Below are 16,083 nucleotides of genomic sequence, written 5' to 3'. Positions count from 1 at the left end.
TAGAGGAAGATGGTAGGTCAGCTCTGGAACTGAATTTGGAAATTAGAACATCCAAAAGGAGAAATCCTATGGGTAAGAAACTACAGTGAACGATCAAGAGGAGATTTATGCACCTTCTTACTAGAAAGTACGGGAGCAGTTTCACAGTCCCACTGAAGAGCAAAAGGCTGAGAAAAAACGAGTGGGAGCAGCCTTGTGACCTGAGGAGAAAATAAAGACCTGGGAAAGCAAAATATGTGAGCAAAGGAATGGACTAGAAATTAGGTTTGGTTTGAATGCAGGCTTTGCCACTAATTCCATTTGTATCCTTGACAAATTATTTCATATATCCGAGATTCCCATTTCCTTGGCTAATCAATGATGGTGTTATAAACTAATAAGGTCTCTTATATAGAAGTCTGTGATTCTCAACAGACAAATTTTCAAGTAGCAGCATTCAGAAAGGCAAAGAAGTGAAGGATGAAAATTTGGCTTGACTGGCATTAGTAATCACACGGACTGTGATTAGTTCAACAGTATGTGAACCGTGAATTTCCAGATGTTCAAGCTGGATTTAGAAAAGGCAGAGGAACCAGAGATCAAATTGCCAACATCTGTTGGATCATAGAAAAAACAAGAGAATTCCAGAAAAACATCTACTTCTGCTTTATGACTACGCCAAAGCCTTTGACTGTGTTCAGTTCAGTCGCTCAGCCGTGTCCGACTCTTGATGACCCCATGAATCGCAGCACACCAGGCCTCCCTGTCCATCACCAATTCCCGGAGTTTACTCAAACTCATGTCCATCAAGTCGGTGATGCCATCCAGCCATCTCATCCTCTGTCGTCCCCTTCTCCTGCCCTCAATCTTTCCCAGCATCAGGGTCTTTTCAAATGAGTCAATTCTTCACATCAGGTGGCCAAAGTACTGGAGTTTCAGCTTCAACATCAGTCCTTCCAATGAACACCCAGAACTGATCTCCTTTAGGATAGAGATCTGGTTGGATCTCCCTGCAGTCCAAGGGACTCTCGAGAGTCTTCTCCAACACCACAGTTCAAAAGCATCAATTTTTTGGCGCTCAGCTTTCTTCACAGTCCAACTCTCACATCCATACATGACCACTGGAAAAACCACAGTGGACCTTTGTTGGCAAAGTAATGTCTCTGCTTTTTAATATGCCATCTAGGTTGGTCATAACTTTCCTTCCAAGGAGTAAGAGTCTTTTAATTTCATGGTTGCAATCAGCATCTGCAGTGATTTTGGAGCCCCAAAAAATAAAGTCTGACACTGTTTCCACATCTATTTCCCATGAAGTGATGGGACCAGATGCCATGATCTTAGTTTTCTGAATGTTGAACTTTAAGCCAACTTTTTCACTCTCCTCTTTCACTTTCATCAAGAGGCTTTTTAGTTCCTCTTCACTTTCTGCCGTAAGGGTGGTGTCATCTGCATATGTGACGACTGTGTGGATCACAACAAACTGTGGAACATTCTTAAAGAGATGGAAATACCAGACCACCTTACCTGCCTCCTGAGAAATCTGTATGCAGGTCAAGAAGCAACAGTTAGAACCGGACATGGAACAACAGATTGGTTCCAAATAGGGAATGGAGTACATCAAGGCTGTATACCTGTCACCCTGCTTATTTAACTTATATGAAGAGTAGTACATCATGCAAAATGCTGGACTGGATGAAGAACAAGCTGGAATCAAGATCGCCAGGAGAAATATCAATAACCTCAGATACACAGAAGATGCCACCCTTATGGCACAAAGTGAAGAGGAACTAAAGAGCCTCTTGATGAAAGTGAAAGAGGAGAGTGAAAAAGCTGGCTTAAAACTAAAAAAACTATGATCATGGCATCTGGTCCCATCACTCCATGGCAAAGAGATGGAGAAACAATGGAAACAGTGACGGACTTTCTTTTCTTGGGCTCCAGTATCACTGTAGATGGTGACTGCAGCCATGAACTTAAAAAACTCTTGATCCTTGGAAGAAAAGCTATGACCAACCCAGACAGCATATTAAAAATCAGAGACATTACTTTGCCGACAAAGGTCCATCTAGTCAAAGCTATGGTTTTTCCAGTAGTCATGTATGGACGTGAGAGTTGGACCATAAAGAAAGCTGAGCACCGAAGAACTGATGCTTTTGAACTGTGGTGTTGGAGAAGACTCTTGAGAGTCCCTTGGCCTGCAAGGAGATCCAACCAGTCCATCCTAAAGGAAATCAGTCCTGAATGTTCACTGAAGTACTGATGCTGAAGCTGAGACTCCCAATACTCTGGCCACCTGATGGGAAGAACTGACTCATTGGAAAAGACCCTGATGCTGGGAAAGACTGAAGGCAAGAGGAAAAGGGGATGACAGAGGATGAGATGGCTGGATGGCATCACCGACTCGATGGACATGGGTTTGAGTAAACTCCGGGAGTTGGTGATGGACAGGGAGGCCTGGCGTGCTGCAGGCCATGGGGTCACAAAGAGTAAGACACGACTAAGCGACTGAACTAAACTGTGATTAATATTTAATGCAGAATAGTAAAGAAACAGAACTATAAGCTAAAGGAATTAAGCACAAAAGGGTGAAGATTAAGTAGTGCTGGCTAGATCCAATAATCACTAACTGAGATCAATTTTTGAAGGTCATTGATACACAGAGTTACGAAGCCCTGTGCCAAATAGATGGTGCTTTTTAAATAAATTTTCCAGGCTAGGACTTATTGACCATTCTTGATGGTTTGCATAGAATGATGGAATTAATCTAAACTGACTCCTGACTGCTAGAAATAACTCACTGAAATAGTTTCTATGTAAATGAAAAGTTATGGGGATGTATGTCAGTATATTTTCTCTTCAGTTTCCTTGTATGTATAACGAAGATTTTTTAAAAATGTTATGTAGTATATATATGTATGTATGTGTATATACATATATATATGGGATTCCCTGGTGGCTCAGCTGGTAAAGAAACCGCCTGCAATGGGAGAGGCCTGGGTTCGATCTCTGGGTTGGGAAGATCCTCTGGAGAAGGGAACGGCTACCCACTCCAGTACTCTGGCCTGGAGAGTCCCATGGGCCGTATATAGGCCATGTATATAGCAAATCAAGGGGTATGAATAGACAAGGCAGCCTCGGCACCTCTGTCACATCAACAGGGAACAGTGCTGCTGTGTGGTGTCCACGTGTGGGTCTGTGGGTCAGTTTTGTGCCGAGAGAGAGCCCAAGGGTGGCTGTGATCTCTGTGCATGGCCTCTAATGTTACTCATCTCATCAGACTGTCAGTAGGTATCAGTATTATCTGTCTCTCAGATAGCTTATGAGCTCTCAAAGGACAAGGACCTTACTACCAAGGAAACATCAATTTCTGATGACTGAATAAATGGATCCTAATTCAATACAATTACTAGGAAGCTATCTGGAACTTAGGTGGTGTGGTAGGGAAGGGACCAGAGAATGTTATTAAAATTAACACATGGCATCTGATTTTGACTTTGACAGTGTCTATTTTAAACAGGTCGCACAGCAGTGGCGAAAAGCCAAATATAGAATCAAGTACTCAGCTCACAGTCATCTTTTCTGTTGCTTATTCCTTCCAAAGATGATAACTTCAGAGATATTATAGGCTGCCATAAAACCACAGCTTTTTCAACTCTTATCTCACTGTTCAAGTTTTAAAACAAGATGATTAAAAATGGTGCTCTATCATCATAAAAAACCACGTAATACAGTTTTCACGTGTCTTTATGAGGAAGTCAATGCTTACATCTTGAGGATGAGAGTCTATAACCAGCACTATCCCCCCACTCACCAAGTACATTTTAATGATAAGGATAAACACATGATTTCCTGAAAAAGTCAGGTGATAACCTTTATAGCAAAAGCCTGATCCAAGCTGCGTTATTTCTGCTCCCTTCACCAAAGTTCTGCTCTCCTTTTGCCTAGCGTGCTTAACTTCATTTTGCTAAAGCAACCTGGAAGGTTCTTGACAGTTCAGGATTTTAAGACTAGGATAAATCCAAGAAGATTTTTCACAAAGAAGCACTCAAGCTGACTATACACAAAAATACTTTGATATATAATATTAATACATAATAATTAGCTCATAGATTTAATTTCCAATGGAGCAAAGAACTCGTCTATTTTGGTCTCCATTGACTCCTTAGTGCTTGGTAAATATTGAGTGCCGAATAAAATTACATGCCGTTGAATCTTTAATGGCATGTTGGCAAAATAACAACAAAAATTATGCTCAAATAATAGCTACTGAATATGAATTTTAGGCCAGGGAGTCAGTACTGCAACAAAGCAGTCTTTTCACCGTTCTTCAGCAATAACTTGAGAGCAGTGTGGTATACAAGTCTACTGCTCTCCTTTGCCCTTCACTTCTCCCTTAGATTGGGAGCTCTAGGCTCTGGCTCCCTGAGATAGCCTTCTAATGTGGCCAAAATTTGTCAACTTAAGCAAATCAAAATTATTACTGATAAACAAATTTATAATGTAATTTATAGGTAAATCATTAGCAATCTTGATAAATACAGTACTTCTTAAAATATTAATGCTTACAATTTCATTTTCACTTCCTTTTGAATGTATATATGCATGAATTTATTGATTTAAATCCTACTCCATAAAGCATGTGAGTTGGCTTTATATTTTTCACTAATTTAAGGCAAAAACAAAGAATTGTTTATACCCCTCCTATACAACATTCTCACTTTCTCCCTAAAAAGAGTAAAGTGCATTAGAAGTCTAGAACAGTCAACAGCTCTCAACACCCATGGTAACAGGTTATGTAGGTCACAGCATTTGGCCCACTTGTGGCATCTACCGTCCTTGACTCCCATTACCGCAACACCTGGATTGCCTGTGTCACCACAACAGAAGCAGTCACAGCCATCAGCAATATTTGCTGTAAGAAAAAACTTTTTTTTTTTAAATCCAGGAAACGTTCAAATTAGTAGTCCAATGAAATGCTATCTACACAAAAGAATGAGGTGTCTGAGTAACAACAGGCCTCCTATTTAGAGCTATTTCCAATGCTTACGAATTCAGAGTTAGAGCTGGCGAGCATTGTATGGTATGAAATCTCACCACCAGGTGGAGGGGCAGGGTAACCTAGAGCCCTGCCTCTGGAGTAGGCACACACACACAAGTGTGTGTAGTCAAACGCACACAAGTTTATAGGGCCTTCATAACTAGCATTTGAGCATCTTGATCATTTTTGTAAACTATTTTTAGGTCTAATTAGTCTCTATTTATGTATACTATTTCATTTTAAAAAAGCTCCAATGAACATTCATAAAAGTTTGGCAAGTTCATCTTTTCTTCCTTTCCTTACACCCAAAGATTAAAGGTACCATTCATTCTCTGGCTGAACAATTTTATGGAGATACTATTTTTTATAAAATGAAGGTACAATCATTTTCTAAATTTCCCGTGAAGAAACAAGAGACATTTGGAAGTAAAGGAATAGAAATTATTTTAAATGGATGAGAAACTAGTACTACTTTATGGTTTATTACTCTAAAGCAGAGTTTTCCTAAGATTTACTTTCAGGTTACAAGGTAAGTTATAAGAATACTATCTAAATGAAATACATAAAATACTGAACTCAACTATTAATTATTTTGCATTTATCAAAATCAGACTAATTTGCCTTCTCAAGCTAAAGAAAGAAAAAACTTCCTGAAAATTTAGAAGTCTACCTATGGTAGACTGCTATTGTCCTGTCTTCTCTAGTAATTGAGTTCACACTGAACTCTAGGCCTATTCAATTTATAGGCACAATGATCAGAGATATCCTTCACTTTTAACATTAGGTTTAACACTAGTAAAGGGAAATTATGAAACTTTTTTTTTTTTCCACAACTGACTGAGGCGGGGGTCAGTCCCGCTATTACAGATCCTTTCTTTCTAAGAAACCTTTTATATATGTGATACTATACTGTCATACAGACCTTTCCTCTAGGAAAAGTTGTGACTCAAAACATTCTACAAAGACTAAACACTAAGTCTCCAGCTAAGTAAACAGTACACGGTTACTTGAAAGTATATTCAAGTATCAGCATGTATGTTTTTATATCAGCAAAAAATGAAACGTGGGGGGAGGACCCCAAGACAAAAAACTTCTTTTCAATTTGGGTTAAGATGTGGGATTCTGAATTTTAGGCTTATCAGAGGATTGTCCTTTTCCTTTTTTAATTTGAACATTTTCTCTGAGTAACCTTGTTCATTTCTGTATACTGTCAACTCCTAAATCTACTGTCGGCAGATCCCAAACCTGAGCTCCAGAGTTGTAAACCCACACAACTTACTCCACACCTATGCTATGAATCCCATACGCTTGCCTCTTCAAGACCTTGTTCCGTCAAATTTCTTCATTCTTCCATCTCTTTAATTAAGCCTCCCACCCACCCTCTCCTCCTAAGATTCTTCTCATCATTACTTAAATATGGGTAAGTCTCCATCTCAAACCAGCTAGCAAATAAAAACCCTAGACCCACATGGCCCTCTATCTCTAATTTTTTTTCATTGTTTAATATCTTAAAGGAGTTATCTACCCTGCCTGCTGTTTCTCTCTTCTTACCTCCTGTTCATTCCTTAGTCATTCCTTCACTCCACAGAAACACTTCTTACTAAGATCGCAAGTGACCAACTTGTTGGCTTCATACATGAGAAGGGCAATGGGGTAAACAATGGAAGAAATAAGCTTTAATTTTGGTTCAGCTGTGATGTGACTAGGGCAACCAAACTTTCAACTGATTTTTCTCAACTATAATAAGAGGCAATTCATTTAAATCCTGGTTATAACTCTCCTGAGAGTTTCACAGATATGTAGAAATTTAGTTGCCAAAGATGAGATGAGACCAGGGTATGCTTGCCCAGATTCTAGGAGGAGCCAGGGTTTTGGTGCCTTGTCTGATTGGAAGCCTTAGTATCCTAAATATAAAGATTTGGTTACTGGACATGATTTCTAAGTCCACTTCCAAATCCAAATTCATTAAAATGAAATTCAAATGACATTTTGAGAACTACAATCTGTATATCTGTAATTTCTTTTTGTTGTTTTTTTAAAACTATTTTTTAAATATTTATGTATTTTTTGACCATGCTGTGTGTTGTATGGGATCTTAGTTCCCTGACCAGAGGTCGAACCCTTGGCCCTTGCATTGGGAGCACAGAGTCTTAACCACTGGACCACGAGGGAAGTCACTATAATTTCTATTACAGACTTTCTCAGGTGGCTTTGAGAGTCTTTAAAGAAAGGAGCTGTATGAGGGAAAGAGAGGGTTATGGTTGCTTGCCGAGGTAGAAAGGCTTGAGGCCCAGCCGGCTCCCTCAAAAGCACAGACTCCTCCCAAATAGAGTCCCAGATGAAACTACCAGAAATGCAAAGATGGACCTAAAGGGCAGGCTCAAGGGTAAATGATCCAAGTTGCCTCTGGCAAATGGCTAACATTTCCTGCTTTATTTCCATCCCATACTGCCTTACGTCAAAACTTAAAAGAGTACTTGACCAGAAATGAGTAGGCTTATACGCCTGATCAGCAACTACATTTACTCAGCACACATGCCATAGAATTCATACAGATAGGCCTCCCTCTGCTTTGGTTTAAAAAATCCAATCAAACACTCCTTTGCCTTTTATTCAAACCCAGACTAAAATTGTTAAGTACAAGTGTGAGAGTCTGAGTGTGGTTAAATTTACAGAGCAGAGTGTTAAAGTTTAGCTCCAAAGATGAAGAGCGGGCCCCTACCAGAAGATGCCCGTGGATACCCCCTCCTCTGTAGCACATGCAAATCTGGCCACTGCATGCAAATATCAGAGTTGGGCACAAAAACAATGATACATTTCAATCAACACTCACCCTCTAGATTCTCCAGAAAGGAGGTGGACATGAGAGCTCACTGTGGTTAGGCCATTTCTCTGCTGAACCTGATGGCTGGTGTTCCAAGTCAGACATAAACTGGTCTGTGTCAAAGAAGACAACATCACTACTGAATGGAACAAACCAGAGGGTAACAATCTACTACATGCCCAGCTTGGTTTTTTCTATAATCAAGAGGAATTTAGTTTTCCTTTACCTGCCAGTCACAGCATAAAATGGTTCCCCACATTTTACTGGATAATATAAATACTGGAGTCCAGAGAGTTTAGGTAATGCTGATTTATTTTCTAAACTTAAAAGGGCAGTAATTTTTAAAAGTTACAGTGATGGTTTTCAGTGACTGTCAAGGATAGATTTAGTTTTCAATAAACTAGTTTCCAAATACTTGTCTGTGGCTATATCTTTTTTTTAATTGGCCAAGATGTGTGTCACGCAGAACCTTAGTTCCCTGACCAGGGATCGAACCTGCAGCCCCTGCAGTAGAAGCACTGGAAGCATGAAGTCTTAACCACTGGACCACCAGGGAAGTCCCTCTGTGGCCACATCAGAGTTAGTCGGGCACTTAATAAAAAATAAACTTCTGGGCTTTACTTTAGAGCACAGAATCAAAATGTCTAAGGGTAGGAGCCCAGAACACTATATGCATAGGTAAATTTGCAGGTCATGGAGGAATGTTTTTTTAAACTAAAGTTCACATCTATTAGCACGTTATGAAATCAATAGAGCAAGCTGAAATCAGTATTAAAAAAAATAGAATAAAATAGAAGATGGGCTACATTTTCTTTAATAAAGGTTAAGAATTGGCTTGTGAGACTTTCACATTAGTTGTATGTTTTTTGTTATGTAATGGATCCAGGCTATAAAACTTACTTATTGTTAGAAGTAGTCAAAATGTTTGAAAGTCACTGTACTCAAGAAGAGTCATTATTGTCAGTTTTGTGCTAATTGATGACACACTCAGATACCCAGCTAAAGAGTCCACTATACAATAAGGCAGCCTCCTTTGGCCTATAAAAAATTATTTTTGGCCTTTGCTGTATGAATTCAAATTAAAGGACATAACCTTTTATTAGTCTCTAAAAGAATGCTTATTTTACCATGAAAGAGAAGAAACTGTACATAATCTTTGTGAACTAGCTGATACCATACCCTCCTCTTAGGCAGATAAAAGAGGGAAAACCAAGGAGCAGCCAATCTCCTTGCATTCTAGTGAGTGCAAAATGCAGCCTCACTAAATGGCTTAAAAAAACACACACACACAAAAGCAAGGAACTCTTTATGCTTAGGCAAAATTTTTCTCCCTGATGCTTTTTTATTACTAAATTTGAGATCACTCACGTAGCTTCAGGGATGACTTAAGCATTACAGTACCGTTAAAGGTCTCCCTTATGTGGCTGCCCAATCTTCACAACTGAATCCTTCAAAACAGACTCTATGGTACAGAACATGGGATTCTAGGTAAATCAGCACATGAATTAGAAGAAACAAAGAAGTCCAGGCCAATATACACTGGGGACTTTTGTGAGTCGGCTGATACAGTGGTAATTTCAGATTGTACTTATGGAAACTTGCAGCCCTCAAGACATCCTTCTAGTTCCTCGAAACTCTGCTGACAGCTCCAAAGAACTGATTTATCTCTATCACAAAAACTTTGACCAGACATTTAAAGAATTAATAATAATCCTTAAACTCTTCCAGAAGATTGAAGAGAAGGGAACACTTCCTCTCCTTCTAAGGCCAGTATTACCCTGATTATCAAAGCCAGACAGACACTACAAGGAAAGAAAACTACAGAATATAAATGAGAAAACATCCCATGTTCAAGGGCTGGAAGACTTATATTGTGAAAATGATACTACTACTTAGAGCAATATATATAGGTTCAATGTAATCAAAATCCCAACAGTGTTTTTGCAGAAACAGGAAAACCCATTCTGAAATTCATATGGAGTCTCCAAGGACCCTCAAGAGCCAGAACAGTCTTGAGAAAGAATTAAGATGGAAGATCCATACTTCCTGATTTCAAAACTTACTACAAAGCTACAGGATCAAAACAGTACACCGGCCTCAGGACAGACATACAGACCAAAGGAATAAAACAGCCCAGAAACAGTGCTCACTTTAGCAGCACATATACTAAAACTGGAATGATTACAGAGGAGATTATCATGGCCCCGTGCAGGTATGACAGACAAATCTGTGAAGCGCTCTGTACTGTTAAAGAACCTAAGAAGACTGGACATATATACGTGTAACTGACTCACTGTGTTGTACAGCAGAAACTAACACCGCATTATAAACCAACTACACTCCAATTTAAAAAAATAGCCCAGAAACAAACCCTCACAATACATGGTCAATTCATTTTCACTTTCAAACAAGGGTTCTACTGGACATACACATGCAAAAGAATGGAAGCTGGACTCATCCCTCACGGAAAATTAATACAAAATTAACTCAAAGTAAATCAAAGCCCTAAACATAAGAGCTAAAATTGTAAAACTCTTAGAAGAAGAAAACATGGGGCAAATCTTTACGACCATGGATTGGGCAATGATTCCTTAGGTATGACACTAAAAGCACAGGCAATAAAAGAAAAAAATAGATAAATTATACTTCATCAAAATTAAAAACATCAAAGAATCATATCAAGAGAGTAAAAAGACAATCCATAGTATGGGAGAAAATATATGCAAATAATTTATCTGATAAGAATTTTAAAAAATTAATTTATTTTTAGTTGAAGGATAACTGCTTTACAATACTGTATTGGCTTCTGCCATACATCAACATGATGGTAAGGATTTAATATTTGAAGTATATAAAGAACTCCCATAGCTTAACAACAACAAAAACCTAAACAACTCAACCAAAAAAAATGGGTGAAAGATCTGACTAGCCAGGTCTCCAGAAAAGATAAACAGATGACCAATTAGCTCATGAAAAAGATATGCAACATCATTAGTCACCAGGGAAATGCAAATTAAAACTGCCATGATACCACTTCATACCCATTTAGGATGGCTACTTTTTTTTAAGTAAGTGTTGGCAAAGATGTGGAGATACTGGAGCCCTCATGCACTATAAATGTAAAATGTTACAGGCACTGTGAGAAAAATACTAGTTTGGCAGTTCCTCAAAAAGTTGAACAAAGAATTCTACATAATCCAACAATTCTACTCCTAGAAAACCCAATGGAATTGAAAATAAAGACTCAGAATACCTATACTCCAATATTTATAGCATCATTATTCACAACAGCCAAAAGGTGGAAACAAACCAAATGTCTTTTCAACAGGTATATGGACCAAAAAAATATGGCATACACATAACAATGTAATATTATTCAACCATAAAAAGGAATAAAATTCTGATATATGCTTTTAACATGCTGAACCTTGGAACCATTACACTATGTGAAATAAGCCAGACACAAGAGGACAACTGTCATATTCTACTTGCCTGAGGTATCTTGAGTAGGGAAAGTTATATAGAAATAGAAAGCTGAACAGAGGTGACCACAGGCTGGACTAGGATGAGATAATGAGGAATTACTGCTTAATGCCTATAGAGCTGTTGCTTAGGGTGATGAAAAAGTTTTCTAAATAGACAGCAGTGATGACTACACCCTACTGTGAATGTACTTAATGTCACTGGACTGTACACTTAAAATGGTTAAAACGGTTAAGCTTTACGTTATACATAATTTACTGAATTTTTTTTTCAATTTACTGAATTCTTAAAATTTCAAAAACAAACTGGGTTTTCTCATGGGAAAACACTGTATGAAATGACTGAATGAGTTTTTTACAGCTCTATCATTAACTCAAAGCAACACCCAGAGGATTTTTAGTGTCAAGTAGTTCAAATAGGGTACCTACACGGTGGGTATTATTTATGGGAACTTTTGGCCTCTGGAGTTATTCATCATAAATATGTTTAAGGCTGGATAGCCCATACACACCTCCCAGCAGAGTATTCATAAGAATCGTTGAATCCAGGTTAAAAGAGAACGTTCATTATTATCTACCTTCCTCCACTTCTGAGTCCCTAAGTGACTAAACACCTCATTTGTGACCCATCCTCATCATTAGCTATGCATTTGTTTATTTATTTAAATACAACAAACACCAGTAAAATGAGCATTCAACAGGTGGACTACAACACTGACAATATTAGCTGTGCTGCTCCTCCATACCAGCATCCTGATTCTCCCATCCAAGTTAATCACCTGAATCTTGCACTTATCTTTCCCTAGGAACTTGAAAGCAGGTTCATCTGCTTGTCACCCATACCGAACCACAACAGCTGAGGTCACATCTAGAGTCCCTGTTTACAGTCAAATTAGCAATTGCCCTACATTCAGGATCAGCATGTTACTGCAGAGCCTGCAAGTGGTAGTGTCAGTTTTCACCAGAGCAGCAGGTCAGGCTATATTTAACGTGTACCCTCTTCTCTGCTGAAGAGCTGCAGCTGCGATTCTGTTAGTTTGTGAACAGAGGAGGACAAGAGGGAACTGAGGGATTCTAATGGAAAGTTCTCATTGACTTCAGTTCAATCACAACTTAGAAGAACCTGCATTTAAAGGTCTAAGACTAGTTTAACAATATTATAATCTTAATTAAAAATGCTTAAAATACAGCTGTGACAATTTCTACATTTTTGTACTGATTTAATGTAAATCACTTGGTCCAAATCTGGGACATGCACATAATAAAGCACAGAAATGTTTAGGAAAAATTACAGTTCCAGGCACACAAACTTTAACACTGGAGTAAAAACTCAGTTGTAGCACATGCTTGTCAAGCAGGGACAACGGTATTAATACATCTAGGTAGCAAGGGAAAAAAGCAGCAAAGGAGTTTTGAACAATAACAATATTCTAAGTGGTTGAATAAGTATATATAACAAGCCTTTCTAGGAGACTGCTTGAAAGAGAACATCAATTGGTAAAGGTTGGTATTCTGCTGTTGCTATTATCCTGAGGAATAAACCCCTCTAAGGAGGGAGCCACATTACTCTGAAAATATTTCTGAGACTCACCTGAGCCTGGAAGATTGATGTGAGGAGCCCAAATCACTTCAATGAAACTAAAGATGGATAACTGCAAAGTTTAGTCTTGGGTTCTAAAAACAATACATGTAAAAATCCATGGAGGTAGGGCATGGGGTGGGGATACAAAATGGACATGATTCAGTTATGACTAACGACTAGTACTTATGACTCACTAAATTAACAGCAAGATGGAGCTAAGAAAATCCCCTGACCTAACATCAAACTGATAAAGTTTTCTGAACAAGGAAGGTGATAGCCCCAATCCATTTTTGAGCTGGCTAGAGTGTTGCCTTCTGGATATGGCACTATGAAAATGAACTAAACCCCAGGGTTCAAACAGAAGGAAACAAGCATGTTGGCGAGGCTGAGGGAAGGATGAAATTGCTCAAGTGTTTTTAAGACTTAGGAAAAGAGATAAAGATTCACACACATGAAGGATTATTACAGAAGAATGATTAGATTTATTCTGTATGATTCCAGACACATCAGAGCCCACACGGAACAAGGGCAGCTGGAACTTAAAAGGCCCTGAGATGTTCCAAAGAGCTGGAGAGAAAGAGACTAACAGGAATATAATATTACTAGGGACACCAGAAAATGAATTCCAGTGTGAAAGAGGAGGATAGAATAGAGAGGCTTTAGGACTTCATCTCTAACGAGAATCTAAAATTTTAAGATTGCCCTGGTCCCTCTCACAAACCAAGGATATGCTGAGAAAATAGCATTTTCTCTCACCTGTTCTGCTGAACAGATGCTACCCTGTGGATGCTTTACATCCACAGTTCCAGGCCACAGACTGATGAGAAACATGACTGCAAATACTGAAAAAACTCCTAGAGTTCTGAATTAGGAGCTCAGATTTGGGTTTTATTTATTTATTTTTCTGAGTTGGGTTTTACTCTGCCATTAAATCAGTGTTAACCTGGATGAATACCTTAAGCTCTGTAAAACTCAGATCCTCTACCTATAAAATGAGGGAGCTATATTATTTTCAATTCTGTAAGTCTTGAATTTCCAAGCTGAGGTGCACTAATACCTTCTCTATTAAACGTCACTGAATTTATAATAAAAAATTAAGGTGTTAATGTCTGCATATCTAGAGGTAACAGACAAGTTTGAATGATTCTTGATAAATTCTATTTTAATCAGAAATCGCAAAAATAAAAAGGACATTTTACTTGCTTTAATCTTTGATTAAAAAAAGGGGTAAATAAATATAAAACAGAAACAGGATTAATAAAAGTTATTAGGATTAGATGATAAATATATTTCTCCTTTCCTGGTGGCTCAGAGGTTAAAGCATCTGCCTCCAACGTGGGAGACCCAGGTTCTATCCCTGAGTGGGGAAGATCCCCTGGAGAAGGAAATGGCAACCCACTCCAGTATTCTGGCCTGGAGAATCCCATGGATGGAGGAGCCTGGTGGGCTACAGCCCACGGGGTCTCAAAGAGTCGGACATGACTGAGCAACTTCACTCACTTCATTATTTAACTAGTATAACACAGATTTTTAAAAAAATTACTCATGTCTTCTAGTTGTAAAGTGGAAAATTACTCTGTACTTAATGCTTAGCACAATATAGAAAAGTTAAAATAAAACCTGAGCTCAAGTTAACTGCAAAGTTCACTTTAAGTAGTATACGTCCAATTATTTTTGGTATGTTTAATGGCTTACTTTCTTTAAATTACTCTAGTTTATTAATAGTTATTGTTAATCTCCTACTGTACCTAATTTATAAATTAAATTTTATCATACATATGTATGTGTATAGGATGCTCAGTCGTTCAGTCATGTCTGTTTACAACTCCATGGATTGTAGCCCACCAGGCTCCTCTGTTCATGGGATTTCCCAGGCAAGAATACTGGGTGGGTATTTATGACTTATTTTAAAGCTTACCAGAAAGTGGACATTCAAGTACTACAGAGTTCAAGGCCTATGAAATACATAATTGTCGTTTTTTAATGAATTTATATTAAAACTCTGCAGAACCGTAGGATTTTCTAAGCATCTAGAAGTTTACCTTCAATGGCAAATCTAAATAATGTAATCAATGAGTCAGTTGGCAAATATCAAAAATTCATTTTAGAGTTCATGTTAAGCACCAAAATGCAAAAATTATACATCCAAGATATATAATCCAAGATATACAATCCATCCAAGGTATACAATCCAAGATGCCCAGGAGTGTATTTTAATCCCCCAAACCCCTCTTTAATTATGACTAGCACCACTTAGCTCCTGTCAAGTCTCCTGACAGGTGGCAATGAGGGAATTCTGTAGCCAATCCTTGTCCTCTGTGGGGCTACAATCTGGGAACTTTGCTTCATTGTGAATGCAACAAAACTGAAACTGCTTTTTTACTTGCCCTCATAGATCTCATTTTTCCAGATTCTCTGTTTCTGCAATACATCTTCACATATTCAAAAGATGAAACAAAATCTTCATAAAACCTTTCTGAAAGTTCCAAATTGCTGTGCCCATAAATTACTCAGTCTGTAGTAAATCAGAAAGAGTAAATTCTAGTTTTGGTGTCTTTTTAGAAGAAAAAGTCTTCATTTGGAAAGAAAATGAGCTGGAATATCCCATGAGACCTGCTTAATAAATTTTGTATCTTCAGTGCCATTATTGAAGAGGTAGGTTATCACACTCCAGGTCTCATCCTATGTTTCAGGGACTAAAATTTTAAACACAAGCCCTGAAAGCAATACAAGTGTGACGAATCAGATGCAGTTGTGTACGCACATTCATGCAGTGAAATTCTACACATGCATTCTAGATAATGTTCCACTATTCTCGAGGAACAAAAAAAAGCTTGTGGGATCCCATTAAGCGCTCAGCTGGTTCTAACCATCATGGCCTGCTATTGGTGGGGGCAGCTGCAGTGCTGCAAAAGAAAAGAAAAAAAAAGAAGACTAGACTGAGACGATCTGATTCCAGTCTCAGCTCTACAACTCACCAGCTGTGTGACCTTCAGAAAGCCTAATTCTCTAAACGAAGCTATCTAGAGGATTCAGACAGAGCGTGAGGTGACTGGATGGCATATCACCAATTCGATGGACATGTGTTTGAGCAAGCTCTGGGAGTTGGTGATGGGCAGGGAAGCCTGGCATGCTGCAGTCCATGGGGTTGCAAAGAGTTGGACATGACTGAGCAACT

The 16,083-nt window shown here is 38.5% G+C and overlaps 1 protein-coding gene and 1 non-coding gene across 3 annotated transcripts in view; one reads left to right on the top strand and one right to left on the bottom strand.

The window, feature by feature from the left end:
- Positions 1–16,083, bottom strand: part of NFATC3 (nuclear factor of activated T cells 3) — a 95,132-nt gene that overhangs the window by 4,707 nt on the left and 74,342 nt on the right. Inside the window, exon 10 of one of the 2 annotated variants that reach the window (XM_061138788.1) lies at positions 7,851–7,954. The exons of the other annotated variant lie outside the window; for it this stretch is intronic. Coding sequence (XP_060994771.1) covers positions 7,854–7,954 — 101 coding nt within the window. The 3' untranslated portion in view covers positions 7,851–7,853. The remainder of the gene's footprint in view (positions 1–7,850; positions 7,955–16,083) is intronic. 2 annotated transcript variants of the gene reach the window in all.
- LOC133055308 (U6 spliceosomal RNA) lies at positions 9,984–10,090 on the top strand. Its single transcript, XR_009692603.1, has one exon. It is a non-coding gene; the product is annotated as a U6 spliceosomal RNA (small nuclear RNA).

Source organism: Dama dama, chromosome 4 (assembly GCF_033118175.1).
Source record: "Dama dama isolate Ldn47 chromosome 4, ASM3311817v1, whole genome shotgun sequence".
NCBI lineage: Eukaryota > Metazoa > Chordata > Mammalia > Artiodactyla > Cervidae > Dama > Dama dama.
The sequence above is the reverse complement of the archived record's forward strand: the minus strand, read 5'-3'. Positions and strand labels throughout refer to the sequence as shown.